The sequence below is a fragment of the Gadus morhua genome, chromosome 9, assembly GCF_902167405.1.
Source record: "Gadus morhua chromosome 9, gadMor3.0, whole genome shotgun sequence".
In the NCBI taxonomy this organism is placed as follows: domain Eukaryota; kingdom Metazoa; phylum Chordata; class Actinopteri; order Gadiformes; family Gadidae; genus Gadus; species Gadus morhua.
The window spans coordinates 23129305-23147208 of NC_044056.1; the positions used below are offsets into that span (position 1 = coordinate 23129305).

The 17904-nt window shown below is 44.1% G+C and overlaps 2 protein-coding genes across 4 annotated transcripts in view; one reads left to right on the forward strand and one right to left on the reverse strand.

The window, feature by feature from the left end:
• The window catches only part of gas2a (growth arrest-specific 2a), a 16755-nt gene extending 5116 nt beyond the window's left edge, over positions 1–11639 (forward strand). The window contains exons 3-8 of one of the 2 annotated variants that reach the window (XM_030365525.1): positions 184–305; positions 3343–3487; positions 5110–5173; positions 7383–7581; positions 7816–7923; positions 10140–11639. In XM_030365525.1, coding sequence (XP_030221385.1) covers positions 184–305; positions 3343–3487; positions 5110–5173; positions 7383–7581; positions 7816–7923; positions 10140–10352 — 851 coding nt within the window. In that variant the 3' untranslated portion in view covers positions 10353–11639. The remainder of the gene's footprint in view (positions 1–183; positions 306–3342; positions 3488–5109; positions 5174–7382; positions 7582–7815; positions 7924–10139) is intronic. The other variant, XM_030365526.1, reaches the window with a different exon arrangement.
• Positions 11640–12210: 571 nt separating this feature from the next.
• Positions 12211–16479, reverse strand: svip (small VCP interacting protein). Of its 2 annotated transcripts, none has more exons than XM_030365534.1 (5): positions 16269–16479; positions 15904–15967; positions 15515–15565; positions 14554–14682; positions 12211–13357 (listed from the first exon to the last, which is right to left on the reverse strand). In XM_030365534.1, exons 2-5 carry the CDS (start codon positions 15964–15966, stop codon positions 13343–13345), a joined length of 258 nt encoding a protein of 85 aa, XP_030221394.1. In that variant the 5' UTR covers position 15967; positions 16269–16479; the 3' UTR covers positions 12211–13342. The 2 variants fall into 2 exon arrangements, with proteins under 2 accessions (XP_030221394.1, XP_030221393.1); XM_030365533.1 differs by having other exon boundaries at positions 15904–16013; positions 16269–16445.
• Between the last annotated feature and the right edge of the window lie 1425 nt (positions 16480–17904).

Genomic DNA, 17904 nt, shown 5'->3' on the forward strand with positions numbered 1-17904 from the left:
TGTGAAGCGCACAGGTCACCTTAGATCAGGCTCACCTATCAAATGACGTTCTCAGACGGGGTGTGAATACAATCGGTTGATTATTATTGTGATTACAAGGTGATTCAATCATTAAGGGACTCTCTGGTATATGTTATCTGACCATCAGTGGGCTTGGTTTGTCTCTCCCTGTAACCTGTACAGGTGTGGAGATAACGGGGGAGAGCTTTATGGATCGCCTGGACAACGGGGTCCTGCTCTGTCAGCTGGCTGAGACCCTGCAGGAGAAGTTCAGGCAGAACACTGATGCCCATGGGATCAACAAGGTAACAAGTAACTGCATTTATACAGCGCTTTTTAGGACACTGACATTGCTTTACATGATTTAGTGTGTGTGTGTGTGTGTGTGTGTGTGTGTGTGTGTGTGTGTGTGTGTGTGTGTGTGTGTGTGTGTGTGTGTGTGTGTGTGTGTGTGTGTGTGTGTGTGTGTGTGTATCCAGCGCTGTAAAGCACCCTACTGGGTGATATTCATACACTGAGACCGATAAGCATTATTGACATTGTTGAACGAATGTGTTCTTTTCAATATTGTGTATACGGTATCAATAATGTAAGCTATTTTTATTTTTGGTACAGTTTATATTGATCGTGCTCCGTAAACACCTTGAACCCCCTCAGGCTTATTAACACAGAGCTATTTTCTTTAGTTCGCCTTATAATGATATAAAATGAATTATAAATAAACACACGACTCACAATGTAAATAATGAACATGTGGTGAATAGTTGAAGCAAATCTTTCCTGCGCATATGCATTTGTGATTCAACCTCAGTATCCAATAAAAAATATCGTACCGCGTTATTCGTCTGGCACCACTGGGCTGAGGGCTCAGGCTACGCACACCACACCATCAAATACATTATAAATCATTTATAATTCACAACTCTGGCTTTATACCTCTCTTATTGCTTCAAGTCTGCATAGGCTCGATACACAAGCCGTGGTTCTGCCTTGCGATTATTAGTGCTTGGCACTTGGTTCTATGAACATCCTTACCGTACCGACAGCGATATATTGTTGTTTCACCTCCTTCTGACAAACGCACTTATTGTAAACTGTTTTGGATAAAAGCGTCTGCTAAATGCCCTGAATGTAAATGTGAATGTAGGAGGGTTTGGTGGCTCCTGGGGGGAGAGGCTGGCTGTTTACACCAGGGCCCCCGCTCTGCTGTTGAGGCTGGGTCTCCTGATCCCAGTGTGAGCGCAGCAGCACAGATGTGTGGAAATACTTGAGGTCAATGGCCGTGGGACGGAGGAGGATCCATCGACATAGAGGATCCTATTGATTTCTGAGAGAGGAGGGAGGCAGGGAGGAACCATGAGAGAGTCTCCCTAGGCGCAAGACAGCCTCAGAGTAAACAGTCTGTGAAACCAGCTTGTTTACAACGGGAGACGGATCTCTGACGTGTTTAAAGCAGCACAACGGGGGTGGGCAGTTCTTGATTGGGCTATTTGCAATATCAAAGTAAAATGATTCTATGTTGTTTCGGAACAAACAGGATGTTTTGCTCTCTATCCAAGATGTTGGATTGTTTTCTGGTTTCTGCTTGGTCAACTAATTGCAGTATGTTGTATACTGCATTATGCTGGTTTCTTACCGAACCGACTGTTGTGTGTTGAACCGACTGTCTGACCAGACAACATGACATCTTGGACCCCGAAAAGGTCTTCTGTTTGACCTTATACTTTTATTGAATATTTCTCTTTCAAATTATTGTTTGGAAGACCATTTGATCGTGTCATTTAATGCTTTACTGAGGGTGCTTTATAAGCATGCATTTAGTTTAAAAATGCTAGACATACTAGTATGGCACAATTATGTACAACATAACTTTGATGTTACATTATGATATCATAGATACATGGAGATATTCCAACATAGACCAAATATAAAATATGAATGAACATTTTTTGAATGTTATATCTTGAATGTTAAATCTACAGTGTACAAATATAATTGTATGAGTTGGGACTGCCACCATGTTAGTGGCATATCACCCACTGTCAAGGTCATTACTCACAACTAGCTATTATCATAAATCTAAGGTCTGATGGAGTCTATTGTGAATGTGCAGTAGCCATCATATCAGATCTTGACTATTCCAGTCTGGTTGACCAAGCTATAATATTTCCATATGTTTTCCTTACATAGCTGCCGCTGTTGTTTCCCATCCAGTCCAATTGAACGTCTCACAGAGGCTATAGGGGTTAAATTCAATAATCACCCATGCCAAGATGGCAGGGAGTAAGCTTGCTCAGCACCCATAATAACATTATTACTTACAATCCGAGGAGGAGGTGTGTGTGTTTGCATGTCAACGTGGGCGTCATTATTATTGGCAGCCAGGAATCCAAAGTAACACTATAACAAAGATCCCAGGAAAGCCCAGGAAAGCTCGAGAAGAAATGTCTAGACAAAAATAAGTGCATATTTTGAGCATTACCTCATCCTACCTTTCCCGGAGCACAGACGCACAGATCCTGCATATAAACCAAACCGAGAATTGTAAATCACGCAGAACGGACTGCGTGGGGAAGGCAGGGGGGTAGGATGGAGTGGGGGAGGGCAGGGGGCTGAGGAGGGAGTGGGGGAGGGCAGGGGGTGAGGAGGGAGCAGGGGAGGGCCTTTGCCTAGTGTAGTGGCCGTGGGTTTTAAAACCTGCCAGCTCCCAAATAGATGTGTGAGGGGGAGAGAGGTTCTGGGTTCGGAGCTGAAACCAGAGACTTGGCAGCTGGAGAACAAATCTGCAGCAGTAACCAGTGAAGGGCCCTGTGTGCGCTGGAGCCTCGTGCAGGGGCCTCACCGTCGGTGATTTGGGGTGTTAATGGCTTTTCATTATTTCCCCGGTTTACTGTACACTACTAACGGTACAATGCTGTGGTCTGTCTGTGGCTCTGTTTACCAGCTCTGTGCAGCTCTGTGGTTCATGTAAAATGACTCCGGGCTTGAGCCCAAGTCTCTGGATTCCACTTGTATGCCGCCTGCCTCTGTACCTGCTCATTAGGGACATGCATCTGAATCCACTGTAAGTTGCTTTGGATCCGGCAGAAGCTCAGGGGGTAGAGTGGGTTGACTGGTAACTGGAAGGTTGCTAGTTCAATCCCCAGCTTCTCCTCTCTGATTGTCGAGGTGTCCCTGAGCGAGACGCCTTACCCTGACTGCTCCTGACGAGCTGGCTGTTTCCTTGGGGGGTTGACTGGCCACCGTCTGTGTGTGAATGTAAAATGATCCCAGAACAGCCAGACACGCTCTATAACATCACACCAATATGTATCTCCTTCCGTTCCGTCGTCTGGTCTCCAGCAGACGCTCCCGTCCAGAAGGATACCCTGCCGTCGGAGTGCCCCTTCTGGTTCCTTCTTCGCCAGGGACAACACAGCCAACTTCCTGGCCTGGTGCCGGTCGGTGGGGGTGGGCGACACCTGCCTGTTTGAGTCGGAGGGCCTGGGTGAGTGTGTGACGACTGGCGCCCGCTCCAGTGTGGGAATCAGGATGCTGTTTATGCAGACTCGTTTTGTGCAAGTGACCTGTGAACATCGGTGTGATAACATTGACACACTAGGCACTGGTTTTATCCTCCGGATCTAGCGATGCCTTTATCACTACATAGATATGTCTGTTAATGGGCCCTGCTGTGTAATAATAAAAAGATTTTATTGGCCTGATTAAACATGTAGTGGGACCCATCGTCTATATGTCAGTGTCTCGCTGCCCCCCCCCTCCGTACCCCCTCCCCGCTGCCTCTCTGGCAGAGAGGAGACCGAGGCTATCATCGGCTTGTTGTGATTCAGACGCCCAATGCACCACAAGCCGCTCCACTGGGACCACTCTAGCACATGGTAGCCCTCCATCAGATGGAAGCAACCCACACATACACTTTATAGTGTGTGAGTGAGTGGAAATGTGGGCCACTCGTATGCAAATGTGGGTCTGTTTCACATCTCCATGCTCTCTGTATCTTCTAGGATTCGGTTTGACCTGCTGCAGGGATGTGATTTATGCGTTCTGCTCAGCTTGGGAATACCGATATGCATACAGAGTTACGTTGAAAAATCAGTACAGTATGGGAGAGTTACAGCTATACGCTGTACAATCAGTACAGTGTGGGAGATTGTCATGCATGAGATACAAACGATAATGATAAGAGTTTCAGTGAGGAATTGTTGGAATGCAAATGACACGCTGAGCAGGCTACGCTGCATAACTTCTGTTTTGACAGTTATGGGTTTAAGGAAAATCAGCAAATACCGCAAAAGATTCCAACTCTCTGCTCTCATTTCTGTTTTTATTAAAGATAACATTGAATGTGTCCCATGCTTGTATGCTCTGTACAACCTTGAACCATTGTTTGGCGAACAATGCCCTCAATTAGAAGTGTGTGCAGGCAAGAGTCTGTACCATGGTGCACACAGCTGTTTTTTATTTGTTCATCAAATCAAAACATGGTTTAATGACGTATACCACAAAAAGAGCAACTGGACTTTTTAATGATTGGAAAATATAATATATGATATACAATTATTATCAATATAAAATGTATACACTACATGTTATAATTCTTACTCTTTTAAATGTCACTTTGTTTATTTGTCTGAAGTAGTCCTTGTTATTTAGATATACAAACATCTACATAAACCTGCATCTCTCTCTCCTCGTTCTGCCTTTACTTTCTTTGGATGGAAGTTTCGGTACAACGGTAGACGTTACGACACAAGGTTAGCGACCCTCTCTCCATAAGGCATGGTGTGCGCTCTCTCACATGCTTCATACATCCTCCATCCCCCTCCCTCCCACCGCCTAGATGCCAGCAGGGAGATCACCCTCCATGTCTAAACGCTCACCCCCGCCCAGACAGCCGGAGTGGGGTACACTCTCTTCAGATAGTGTGTGTATGCATGAGGTTCTTCGGAACAACTATTAGGTGTTTTTTATTGCCCATGTCATCACTGCAATGCTTCGCCATTAAAGAACCATTCATTCAACCATCCCTCCGATCCCATTTGATAGGACAGGGATAAAGAGTACATCCATGGCGCTGTGCTGTTGTAAGACTTCCTCTCTCCTCTGTAGTTCTCCACAAGCAGCCAAGGGAGGTGTGCCTCTGTCTCCTAGAGCTGGGTAGGATAGCCTCAAGGTAAGATATGGACGTTGTTAAGGATTAAGATTTATATTATAAATATAATTCAAATTATAAAACATTATGACATGTGTTGTTTGTGTTGTTTTACACTGTTTGTTGATTCACTCATCCCTCACAAAAACAATGCAAGCATTTATCTTCCAATTCCTGTCATAATCACACATAGAAATAACTCTATACAGCCATGTGCAGTCAATTTTAACCCTGCAAATACAATTCAAATCCGTCTGAAAAATCTCCAGTCACACGCCAGCAACTGTTCCCCCTCTCCAGTGTACTTCTGTCTTTTAAATGTGCGTTCCTTGAACAATAAGTCCTTATTATGTCATGATTTTATTACTTTTAAAATATTGGACTTTTTTTTTATTATCACCGAAACCTGGCTCACTCTACGATTGGGGGGGGGGGGGGTTGCTGTCATTTTCAGAAATCCTTTTAATGCACTCCTGTTGTATATAATGCTTTTAATTTATTTGAACATCTTGGTTTGAGGATACACTCAATAAATCCTTATAATTTACAGACCCCCAAAACCGAAAAGTGTTTTTATCCAGGAGTTTTCAAAGTTTTGATCCTATTTTATGTCTAAATTTGACAGAGTTCTTATTTTAGGTGATTTTAACACCTTTGTCTGCAGTCCCACTCAGGGTTTTATCACAGATTGTTTAGATGTTTTCGATTATTTTAATCTCACCCAAGCCGTGAATGAACCCACTCACTCTTAAGGTCATACACTAGATTTGGTTTTATTCAGTGGTCTCAGCCCAAATTATTATTTTAATGATGCTACACATGAGACCTGTGAGGAGTTTTTACAGTTTTTTAAAGACAAAGTTGATTTTATTAGGCAGCAGATCACCCCTCCAGATAGCATTTTATCCACCAGTAGAGACACTTGTTTGTTTCCTCCCAACTTTTATCTTTTATGGTACCAATTCAATTTCAGTCCTGTTTTAGAGCTTTGCACAGCACTGAAACTGCCCTCCTCAAGGTTACCAATGACCTACTTATAACTACTGACATAGGAGAGAGTGCAATTTTTATTCTTTTAGACCTAAGTGCCGCTTTCGACACTATAGATCACGCAATTTTAATAACTTTTTTAAAATATTTTGTTGGTATCAGGGATACTGCACTTGATTGGTTTGATTATTATCTTTTTAACAGAACCTGTGTGGTCACCATCGGCAACCAATCTTCCCCTACAACACAAATAGCCTATGGTGTACTGCAGGGTTCCATTTTAGGTCCTATTTTATTTTCAATATATATGCTCCTACTCGACCAAATTATCCAGCGGAACAAGCTTTCTTTTCACTGCTATGCTGACGACACAAAGATGTCTCCTGCTGAGTCCAAACGATCCGAGAAGCCTGGCTGCTGTTTTAGAACCGCTCCTATTTTCCTCCAACTCAACAACTCCAAATCTGAAATACTACTTTTCAACCTGCCTACCACCATCACCAGTCCCATCAGTCTCGGTCCATTTTCCAATAATATCAAGCAAACTGCCAGAAACTTAGATGTAATTTTAGATTCAGACTTCACTTTCATCCCTCACATTAACAAAGTTGTACAGCCCTTTTTTAACATTTTCTATCACAACCCGACCTTGAAAAGGTAATCCATGCCCTGATATTCTCTCGTCTAGACTACCGCAACTCTCTGTTAACCGGCATCAACCACAAATCACTTGCACCTCCAGTTGGTTCAGAATTCATCAGCTAGGCTTCTCACTGGTTCTAACAGACGACATCACATCACTCCTGTCTCAGCTTCTTTGCACTGGCTCCCTGTCTGTTTTAGAATCAATTTTAAGATTTTATTGATCGCTTTTAAGGCTCGTCGAGGACTAGCCCCTGAGTACATCACAGACATGCATGAGCCTGTTCACAGCCTTAGATCCGCGGGCGAGGCCCTCCTAACTGTTCCAAGGTCGAGGCTCTAGACTAGAGGTGATCGGGCCCTCTCCACCAGGCTGCCTCGGCTTTGGAACGACCTGCCCGCGGAGATAAGGCTTGCTGAACCAGTAACCTCTTTTAAATCACTTCTTAAAACACATTTTTATAGACTTGCTTTTACGTGATGCCGTCTTTTTATTCTCTTCCTAAATTTCTTATGTCAAAGCATTTTGTAAACCATTGTTTTTAAAGGTGCTATATAATAAAGATATTATTATTATATGTTGCCCGTCCTGCCCCAGGTACAAAGTAGAACCACCAGGACTCATTCAGCTGGAGAAAGAGATTGAGCTGGAGGAGAAAGCCCCTCCCCCTCCTCCATCACCTGTGTCCCAAGACCCGCCCCTCTCCTCCTCGCCGTCCTCGTCTTCGTCCCCCTCCCCCGCTCCAAATAAATCCACTGCCAGCAAGAAGAGCACAGGCAAGCTGCTGGATGATGCAGTAAGTCAGCACCTCCTGCTCCGATGGGCGCGTTTCCAAATTTGGACCAGTCAAAAATGTATCAGGAATATATATAAATATATACTGTATATGTTTGTGCAAGATGTTGTTTAGGCTTTCCTACAATACGTTGGAGTGGTTCGACTGAAATATGCTGTGTGGGTGTCGGTCTGTGTATGTGTTTTTGTGTGTGTGTGTGTGTGTGCCTGTGTGTTCGTGTTATGTTTTTTTTAGGTGAAACATATTTCTGAGGATCCCCCCTGCAAATGTACCAATCGATTCTGTGTGGAGAGGCAGTCTCAAGGCCGCTACCGCGTGGGCGAGAAGGTGCTCTTTATACGGGTGGGTACACAAGCTGTACGTTCTACACAGTATAGAATATGTGTGTAATACATGTGTGCCCAGTATGAAAGCTGAAAACCAATCCATTGTTTCTCCAACAAGTGAAATCTCATTAACTATGAATGATATTCTAGAAATCTCGGTTCTCACAAAACATAATGTCATTTCGACGTTAAACAGGAGGGTTAAACCATCTCCCCAGATTAGGCATCTTTCTTATAGATTATCAACCATATCACAGAATACTGACAACCTGTCATTACACAGATTAAATTTGTGGGTAAGACATGAGTGCAGTTTCTTTGAATGAACAAAGGGGTGTGGGAGAAGGATAAATGGAGTAAGGGAGATTAACGAGCTAGCATTAGCACCCCTGGGATCCTGGTTACTTGGCAACACACAAGCAGGATTCACACTTCTGGAATGGAGAATCACAGGTCCTGTGTTGGGGATGTGTCGAAAGGAGGAGAGCAGTCTCTTGGATGTCCTCTGTTAGCTGTACTATACAACAGCTCTCAGTGGAAGGTGGGGCTGCACACCTTTTTTAAAAATCTGCTGACCATTGTTACAAAATAATTATATTGGCGTAATTATTCCAGTTAGAGACCTGCAACTTGCAACCGAGACTTGCACATTTTTGTAATAATAAATAAAAAATCGTGTTGGTTAATTTAAAGGGTGGGAAATTTCCAGTCTTCTGTTTGTTGCTGGGCAACCAAGGACAAATTATATAAATGTGTGATGTGCGTCTGAGGCTCATCATTCTACCAGATCAAAGCGACCCCCTCCCCTCCTCCTCCTCCCCTGCATTCTTCCCAGTCTCTCCATGTCTCTCGCCTCATAATGTGGAAGACGCCTTAATTAAAATTCCTCAAATGGCGGTAGCGCCCAGAAGTGCCTCCACAGCACCGAGGCATGCAGCCCGGTCCCAGGCTGCCCCCGTGTCCCATGAAGGTTGAGTCTGAGGGCTGACCCGCCTGCTTGTGGGAATAAATGAGATATTTGTACCTAGAACAAAGAGGCAGGAGAACAGCAGCCTGTTTAGGGTTGGGAGGGGCCCCAGGCCAGGGCCCTCTCCTGGGTGTCGCAACAGACCTAGTCCTGGCTCTCCGGGGGAGCCGTGAGTCCGATAGCTGGATGATTGAAAGCTGTCCCCGACACCGAGCCATTACGTCCCCAGTCACAGAGCCTCGGGCTGCGGGGCGGGGGGAGGGGGGCTAGCAGGCCATGCTGATTGGATCACTGCCCTGCCTCTGCCCTCTGAATTGATTCCTCTCGGAGGCGTTATGAATGTTTGATAGGGGGCTGCTAGATTGGGGGACACCTTGGTTTTCGGACCAGCGTGGGGGAGGCGGTTAGCTGTCAACAAGTTAGCTGTGCGGCCCTTCCTCCTCTCAATCCGTTGATGGAGTCTATCAGTCAGTCCTCTTCGAACATCACCGTTGCAGGTGTCCGTAAGGGTTTTACAACAGCATGCGGAAACTATGTTACCGCGTCATAGTAGCGGTGTGCTAGCTTCAAAGATGATGTGCCTTTGACAAGCATAAATGTTGAAGAAACATGGTTTATATTCAAAGTATACGAGGGAGAGAGCAGACATATTTTACATCGCCTGCCATTCATCCAGGCTCTGAATACGGTTCCCTGGTACCCAACAGAAGGTCTAGCATGCATTAAGTAGCCTAATGCATGATGTTAACCCTGATTCAGGAGGTAGGGGTTAAACCTATTTAGTTATCAATTACACACATTATGTTGAAGTGAAACCCTTGATCTCGAGTTAGAGTTTATTGGTAATAAAAAGAACGGGAACGGTATTATAGACATTGAGGGCTAATTCAAGCCTTTATAGGAAGGTGACGATCTGCAATAAAAACGTATCTGACAAAAATTTGTCAGTGAATATGTGTCAGAGATCTCCAATGAGTTGATTAGCAGCATGTGATAATTATACCACGGGGTGGGGGAGGGGGGTAGAGAGGTCTATGACATCATCGGCGCTCAGCAAGATGTAACCACAGACCGGCAATGTTCATAGCCCAGGCTAGCCTGTAGAGCTGGCCGCCACAATAGGCAACATGTGATATCTCAAGGTAAAGATAAAAAAACTGTTTCTCATTAGCCAAGGCAGGCACAGGAAGAACACCACGCCTTAAAATAAGTGACCACCCTCTGTGACCGTCTCCATCCCTCTCGGCCCTGCCGCCTTCCTTCAGATGCTGAACAACAAGCATGTGATGGTGCGCGTGGGCGGAGGCTGGGAGACCTTCGAGAGCTACCTGCTGAAGCACGACCCGTGTCGCATGCTCCAGATCTCCCGGGTGGAGGGCAAAACCTCGCCCGTCACCAGCGGCCGGACCCCCATGATCAAGGACCTGGGCCCCGACAGCTATCTTGTGGTGGCGGCCCACTACCGCAGCAAGAAGTGAGTGCCGGGCGGGTGTGGAGGACCTCTGGGAGGACCCGTGACGGTGCCACTCTGTGTTGAGGTTCAAAGGTGGCTGCAGGTGGATGGATTCCTCAGTGGCTGCAGAAGAGAAAGCGTTTAGATGAGCCAGGAGAGACAAGGTGTTAAGGGTGACTCATGTGAACCCACGTCTCCTTCTGAGGAGCGGGGGGGTCTGATGGAGCTCATGGACGTTCGAGGCCTGGTATCAATGTCATCTGCTATTCAGGTTTCATGACCATTGAGGCAGTATGGGTATTGTGATTCTTGTTGTATATTTTTTGTTCTACACCATAACATCAGTTCCTTATTTTTTCCTTTCTGTACTGTATATGAAACATGGAGTATTGCCCCACATGATGTAGTGGTGGGGCCTTCTCTGGAACCATGCAAAACTTTTCGGTGCACACTTTAATGATGAGTTTAAGCTAGTTCTGCAGTCCTCACAGACTACAAATATGTCTATTCTAGCACTCATTTTAATGCTCTATTTACCAAAGTGATGTATTGCCTTGTTATCTTATGCTGTGATTTGATCGGACCATCGTTAAACCAAAGTGGGTCTTCTACCTATTTCCAATTAGTCCAATTTGTTTCTCTGTGGGTCGGCTTTGATGGGTTGAAGTTGTATTTTCTTAGACATTTGTTAGGGCCACCCTTTATAACAAGACTCGCGGTTCAGCGGCCAGTAACATAACAGGAAAAAACAACAAACCAGAATTAAAGGTCGTATAATAATGACGCTTCAGTAAACGTATGTCGTTCCCAAACGCCCAACAACGGGTGGACTGTTTAACCAATACAAAAAAGGTGGAGGAAGCCTGGGTCAGCCACATTGGGCCGTCAAAGCCAGGAGTTCCTCCTCCAAACCTACAATTCCCTTGACTCTCTACTTACAACAGAAACACAAAAACAGACTAACAGCCCTACATTCACGGAACCAAAACAGCTCTGGACAAAGTGACAACCATACGAAAAGGCCAGCGGCCAGGAGCTGCCAATAGTGAGAGACCCGTGTGGGAAGACAGGCCACGCCTTAAGTAGCGGCAATAGTAGTAGTAGCTCCACCACCGAATCAGGATCACCTGAGAGACATAGAAGAGAAAAAAGCAGGAGGAATAGCAAAAAGGGGAGGCTCGTAACAACATTATGTGACGCTCTTCTTACTTTTCTTATGCCAATAATTCTAAAAATAAGTATCTATTTTTGTATTTACTTTAGCTTTAAGGTGAAAGACATTTTAACAAAATAAATGCAGTATTACAGATTACCTATTGACCCTTTCTCCTCTTTGATGCATTTATACACATTCATCGATATACCTTCAGAAATCAGCTATAGGCCTGTTCTCATGAGGCTGCTGTTTATCAGCTTCTAAATGTCACTGCAGTCCTATTATCCATTTTTTATGAGGCTCCCTAAACAGCGTTATTTTAATAAGACCCTAACATCGTTTTAGTGTCATGTGGGCTGCCTTATTTCTGGTGCAATGCTGACCCCTAGAGGTTTTCCACTGCTCAAGGGTAAAGAAGGGTGGGCAGAGGAAAATTGGCATTGGCAAAGGAAAATAATGCAAACGTTTCTAGTAAAAAGACAAAGTTTGAGCCATCGTCTGTAGGGAAGCAACAATATATAAAATATTTGCCTTTTAATGTTGAGGTCGACACATATGGTATACTGCAGGACCTTAGACTCCAGTGCTTGTCCGAGCCCAGGGACCTTTGTAAGGACCTGTTCCACCCAGGTGTGGAACACAGCCATTCCTTGATGAATATACACAACCACAGATTTATTGGTGCCGTTTTGTTTTATCAGCAAGAAATAATACACGTTACACGATGCATTGGGTAAAACATAATTTAATGCAGCGGCAAAAAACACAGCCTACATTTCCTGTACCTCCAAATGGCAAGAGCACCAAAAGCATTTAAGGATCAGGTGATAATTTAAAAAATGATAAATAGCACTGAGTTAAGCATGGCAAGTCAGATTAAATACATACTCAGGCTCACTGCCTGATCTCCATTCCTATACTTTCTTCGACTGATGACGAGTACAGCAGCAACAACGTGCCATTCAACACATGCCTCCGTCACAGGCCATCCGCACGCTACGTGGCACTTCACAGACAAAAGCGTATCGTTTTCCTTATGAAATCAAGTATACAAAGACTGCATACAAACATTTCTCATAAATAAAACAATTCAATGACAAATCCAACCTTCTAAATCATGCATAGCGAGCAATAGAAACACTAATGGAGGTGAATTCAATGAGGACTCTAAATTACAAAGTGTACACCAAAATAATCTGATATAAAATGTGAATCAATGAAATATGGCAAACTTTAATTAGGAATTCTATCTGATTTCCAAAATTAAATATGTTTTATTAACAGTTTTATTATTTGTATCTATATTATATAAAAATATTTGCATTCAAAGGCAACATCTTTGTCTAAAGAGAAATTCTGTTAGGGCTAACTACTAATGTCCTTCATCATCCATGAATGCACTGACTCTTTGTAAATGAACCCATAATCAGAAATGTCATAAATGGCAAACACCCATTACAGGTTAACCAGAGCAAAATGTGACAACCTGCCAAGCAGCCAAGCTCAAACCAGTATTTCATAGAGAGCTCTTCAGAGAAAAGCATACAATTCTTTGCATTTCTTGACCAACACTTCTGTGAGGATATCAGTTTAACTTGCATTCAAACTCCTTCCTATTCTCCTCCCTGTGTTAAAGCTCCTTCAACAGTCCAACATGGCGTATGTGGTCACACGGCGTCAGGTCCTGCTGTGACTTCACTTCAGATTGTTCTTTAAACCTCACTTTACTAGACGCTTGGCGACCAAAACAATATATACTCAAAATAAAGGACTCGTTGGACAGCGGCAGAGACAACTGCCATGTCATCTTGCAGCAATACTTCCTGTCCTGTAGTTTGAACTCAAAGGCCAGAGGATCCTCAGCCAACCTGCCACTGAACAGAGAACCCGCGGTTAGAGAGATCATACCAAAACATGACGTCAACATTTTTAATGCATGTTTATGTCAAGATACACAATAACCCCAGTGAAGGTCTAAGTGGTGCGTTTAAGAACCTACATTGCCTTTACTTAACCCTTTACTTGACCAATACAATTTAAGACATAAATAATAACAATAAAACAATAAATTAACAAAACAATAATTACAAATTTTACGTGCTGTATAATTTTATTTTATTTCTAAAGCATTCAGATAAGCCACTGATAATCAGATATGAAACTGATCGTTTGAGCAATGTTTTGTTCAAAGAATTGTATTTATATATATCCATCCTAATAAGGGCTTAACAACATGTGTAAGGTTTTGGAAATAATCAAAACTTGAAGAACAGTATACGTTGAACATCGGTTCTTCCGTGTGGAATCAGCCATCAGCCATTGGACCTGGACCCATTTCAACAGGGACTGATCGTACTGCTCCCACACAAACCATCCCAGTGGAAGCAGCATTAAGCTTTAAAGGCTACTCCTATAAGGACGGTCAGCCTGCCCCCCTACGGGGAGGACTGGAGAGACTAGCCATCAGCCCTCCTCCTCCTCCTCCTCCTCCTCCTCCTCCTCCTCCTCCTTCTCCTCCTCCTCCTCCAGACTGGAGAGACTAAACTTCAGCCCACCTCCTCCTCCAGACTGGAGAGACTAAACTTCAGCCCACCTCCTCCTCCAGACTGGAGAGACTAACCTTCAGCCCTCCTCCTTCCCCTTCAGAGACTAACCTTCAGCCCTCCTCCTCCTCTAGAGACTAACCTTCAGCCCTCCTCCTCCTCCTCCTCCTCCTCCTCCTCCTCCAGAGACTAACCTTCAGCCCTCCTCCTCCTCTAGAGACTAACCTTCAGCCCTCCTCCTCCTCCAGACTGGAGGGACTAACCTTCAGCCCTCCCCCTCCTCCTCCAGAGACTAACCTTCAGCCCTCCTCCTCCTCCTCCTCCTCCTCCTCCTCCTCCAGAGACTAACCTTCAGCCCTCCTCCTCCTCCAGAGACTAACCTTCAGCCCTCCTCCTCCTCTTCCTCCTCCTCCTCCTCCTCCTCCAGAGACTAACCTTCAGCCCTCCTCCTCCTCCTCCAGACTAACCTTCAGCCCTCCCCCTCCTCCTCCTCCTCCTCCTCCTCCTCCTCCTCCAGACAGACTAACCTTCAGCCCTCCTCCTCCTCCTCCTCCTCCACCAGACACCGAGGTGCTCATGGCCTGCTTCTCTGTTTCTTCTTGTTTTTTCCTCTTCCTATCCACCGCCTCGGGGTTTTTGACCCCCCTGTATGTTGTCTGGGAACGTAGAAAAAGAAGAGAAGGAGAGTGAGACATAAAAGAGCCATAACACGCATGCAAGACAGCAGTGGATTTAAAAGAGCACTGTGATAAGATCCCTTTGTTGAACCCTGGCTGTACAAAAGGCTTCCTAGATGTGCCACTCCTGAGAGCAATTGTGGCTGTAGGCTCGTCTTATCAATAACATTAATTTATGGTTACTACCCGAATGTAACCTATTGATAATCTTTAGAATCCAGCCAGTACCACTACGACTGGGGACACAATATAAAACTAATACTGTCACTGAACCATACATTTGAAGACACAAGGTCTTAGACAGGGCCCTTTTAAAACAATGTTGCACTGAGAACGCAAGAAGCCCATCAATGCCAAATAAGGCCTGAGGGCTCAGACACTCAGCCGTGGGTAGTGTTGCACATACTGTATAAGCACAAGCATGTGACGCCTCATTGATCAAGTGTGGAGTGCAGGAAAGTTGAAAGCACAAGAACATGTGTGGAAGGACAATTTGATCTTTTATTTAACACTGAAATTGAAATGTGGCTTCAAAGCATAAAGATGTGATTGAAATCAGCCGAGTCTCTTTGAAGCCAACGTAGAAGACAAGACATATTGTTGACCAAATAACACCACTCACCTTAACACACGTTTTGAATGATTCTTACGGGTTTGCATAAGGAATTTCTGTATAATAGAAGATGAGCCACCGCATGGTGAGGCACATTTGCTGTATTGTAGATATTTTACCCCGACATCCAAATCAGTCTTTCCCGTGCACACAGAAAATAACGGTCCATATCCCACTGTTGGATGGTGTTTATCCTACCTCCTTCTGCCTCTTCTCTGCCGCCTCGGCCAGCTGCCGTCTCCGTGTCTCCTGTAATGAAACGTTCAACTGATCCTCAGAAACACTGCGAGTTGAGACACTAGTCTGGCCCAGTAGGGTTATACTAGGTAAGCAGAAGCTGGTCGATCACAATGGACAAGTAGGGTTCTACTGGTCCATCACACTGGCCCAGTAGGCCTACTTTGGCCATTCCTCACATTCCTGCATCAGACAAAGGTCCATCTGTCGCTACAATGCTTTACGGGTTCAATGATACAGTAGGCTAGGGTATCTAGAAGAGAATAAGCTCAACCTATCCATCGATTCATGTCTCTTTTTTTTATTCTTGCCACGAAAAAAGTGAACTTCTAAAGTGGAAATTGACTTACTGGGTCTGGAGTCTGGATGGCGTCGTCCGCCGACCCGCCGAAGCAGGAGAAGCACATTCCCATTCTGGATGATCCCGTTACCGAAAGTCGAGAAAGGGACAGAAGATGATCTGGTATGTAGAGTAGTATTTAGGGGTGTTAAAAGGTGACAGTTGACGCGCTGTCTCCTCAGACCTCCAGCTGAGGCTGTGTCGCCTGCATGACCAGTGTTGCCAGATTAGACCAGTGTTGGCAGATTGGAACACTATAGCCAGGGTTGCCAGATTGGGCGGGATATCTAGCCCAATCTGGCAACACTGTATATGACGCTAAACTACAGGCTAGGTCAGCGCTAAGCTCTCTACCAAGCAATGAAACTAACTCACCTAAAACCCGAGCGATAGCATGGGGAGGGGTAGTAAGCAACCTATTGCTACTTTAGGCCACACCTGTTGCCAAATAGTGTCGACATTTACAAATCCAGAAGCAGATAGCCAGCCGTGGATCAGTGAGTTGTTGAGTAGATGTTTCCCAGCAGGCAGTGGCTTAGGGGAGCGTTCAAGATAGATTCAGAGCGTTAACGATGAACATTGAATCGTAATAGTAATAATAAAATAAAATAAAATAGAAACAGTCCCTCCTGCCTAAAACAGCTGTCAGAATTATTCGAAATTCATATTTGATCAAAAAGTCTCCAATAGGGACAATTTGTTGGATTGAAATCCATCTCCAATACAAACTGCATCCGTTGATATTGAACATAACTTCAGAAGAAGGGTTTGTTTTTTCCTCTCTCTGAAACGTGGTCAAACAGCATCATCTAGCGGTCACATGTGTGAATCGTTCTGCTCGGTGGTCCAACACAATCTTCTTGTGGTCACATGTGTGAATCGTTCTGCTCGGTTACCGTTACCTCTAGACTAGAGGTAACGTGCTTGAATCGTTTTTCTAGCATCATTCGCAAAGATAGCATTATGTTTTACCAGGCTACAAAATAATTTTGCCAGTATGTTCCAGCTCTGTGGGGTTACTTAATTTCCCGATATTTTGGTAAACATACACACGTATGAAATTGTAATGACACAGTCCAACCTTAACAGACTAGCAATCAGGGAAATATCTTTGGTGATTAATTGCTTCATTGTGATTTTGCTTTCTGAGGATTTGGTTCTTCCACATCCCACTACACTAACGAAACACTAACAAAATATTATAATTGAATTGTATGTAATATTTTGTACAGTGGATTGAATTCCGGTTGACACATTTATGATTCGATGCCAGTAGCTGGGAATATGCATATAGTCAAAACTTTTAAAGTTTTCTATACTCATAAAGCATCTACTCTACTCAATAAATGTTGTATTATTGTTCGCGTGATAATGTTTGAAACTCCACCCCGTCCAGCCCAATACTTGGCATCAAACGTGGGAGGGTGATGGCAGGAGTTGTCTCTATTTATCACGGCTCATATTTTGTTCGTTGCAGTTTCGCTTGTAAATGTTTGCAAATATCTACTGATTGGTCGAGTCCGCACCATGGAGATAACTGCTTTTGACCGATTATCAGGTAGGCTGGCAGCTTTATTTCACAATGTTCAGTTTGAGTAACAGTATCCAATGACACCGTTTTAACTAAGTCCTCTTGTTTGCTAGTGTGTGTATATAGGCCTAGCCAGTATTATTTACAGTATAGGCCATATTAAGTGCAGGTCATTTCACTACGATTTAGATGTTCCAGAACGTGAAGTAATATTATTAAGTGATGTTTTTATTGGAGAAGTGGCAACTTATTGCATTCATGTCAAGAATGAATGTAGATTTATATCAACTGAAATACCACTATATTAAACAAGTAGCCTTATTTCTCCCATAGGAAATATTATATTCAATTATGTGGGTAAGAGGATATTGATTATCATATACCTCACTTGCTTCTCCATCGCTGTTTTTAACTTATAGTCCTACTGCCGGGTATTTCCCAGTGGAAAACACAAAGACTAAATCTTATAAAATAATAATA

Coding starts and splice junctions, on each gene's coding strand:
- svip (XM_030365534.1), bottom strand. CDS start 15,966: ATGGGAATGTGCTTCTCCTGCTTCGGCGGGTCGGCGGACGACGCCATC. Junction 15,566..15,903: donor CCATCCAGACTCCAGACCCA/GTAAGTCAATTT, acceptor GTTTCATTACAG/GAGACACGGAGACGGCAGCT. Junction 14,683..15,514: donor CAGAGAAGAGGCAGAAGGAG/GTAGGATAAACA, acceptor CTACGTTCCCAG/ACAACATACAGGGGGGTCAA.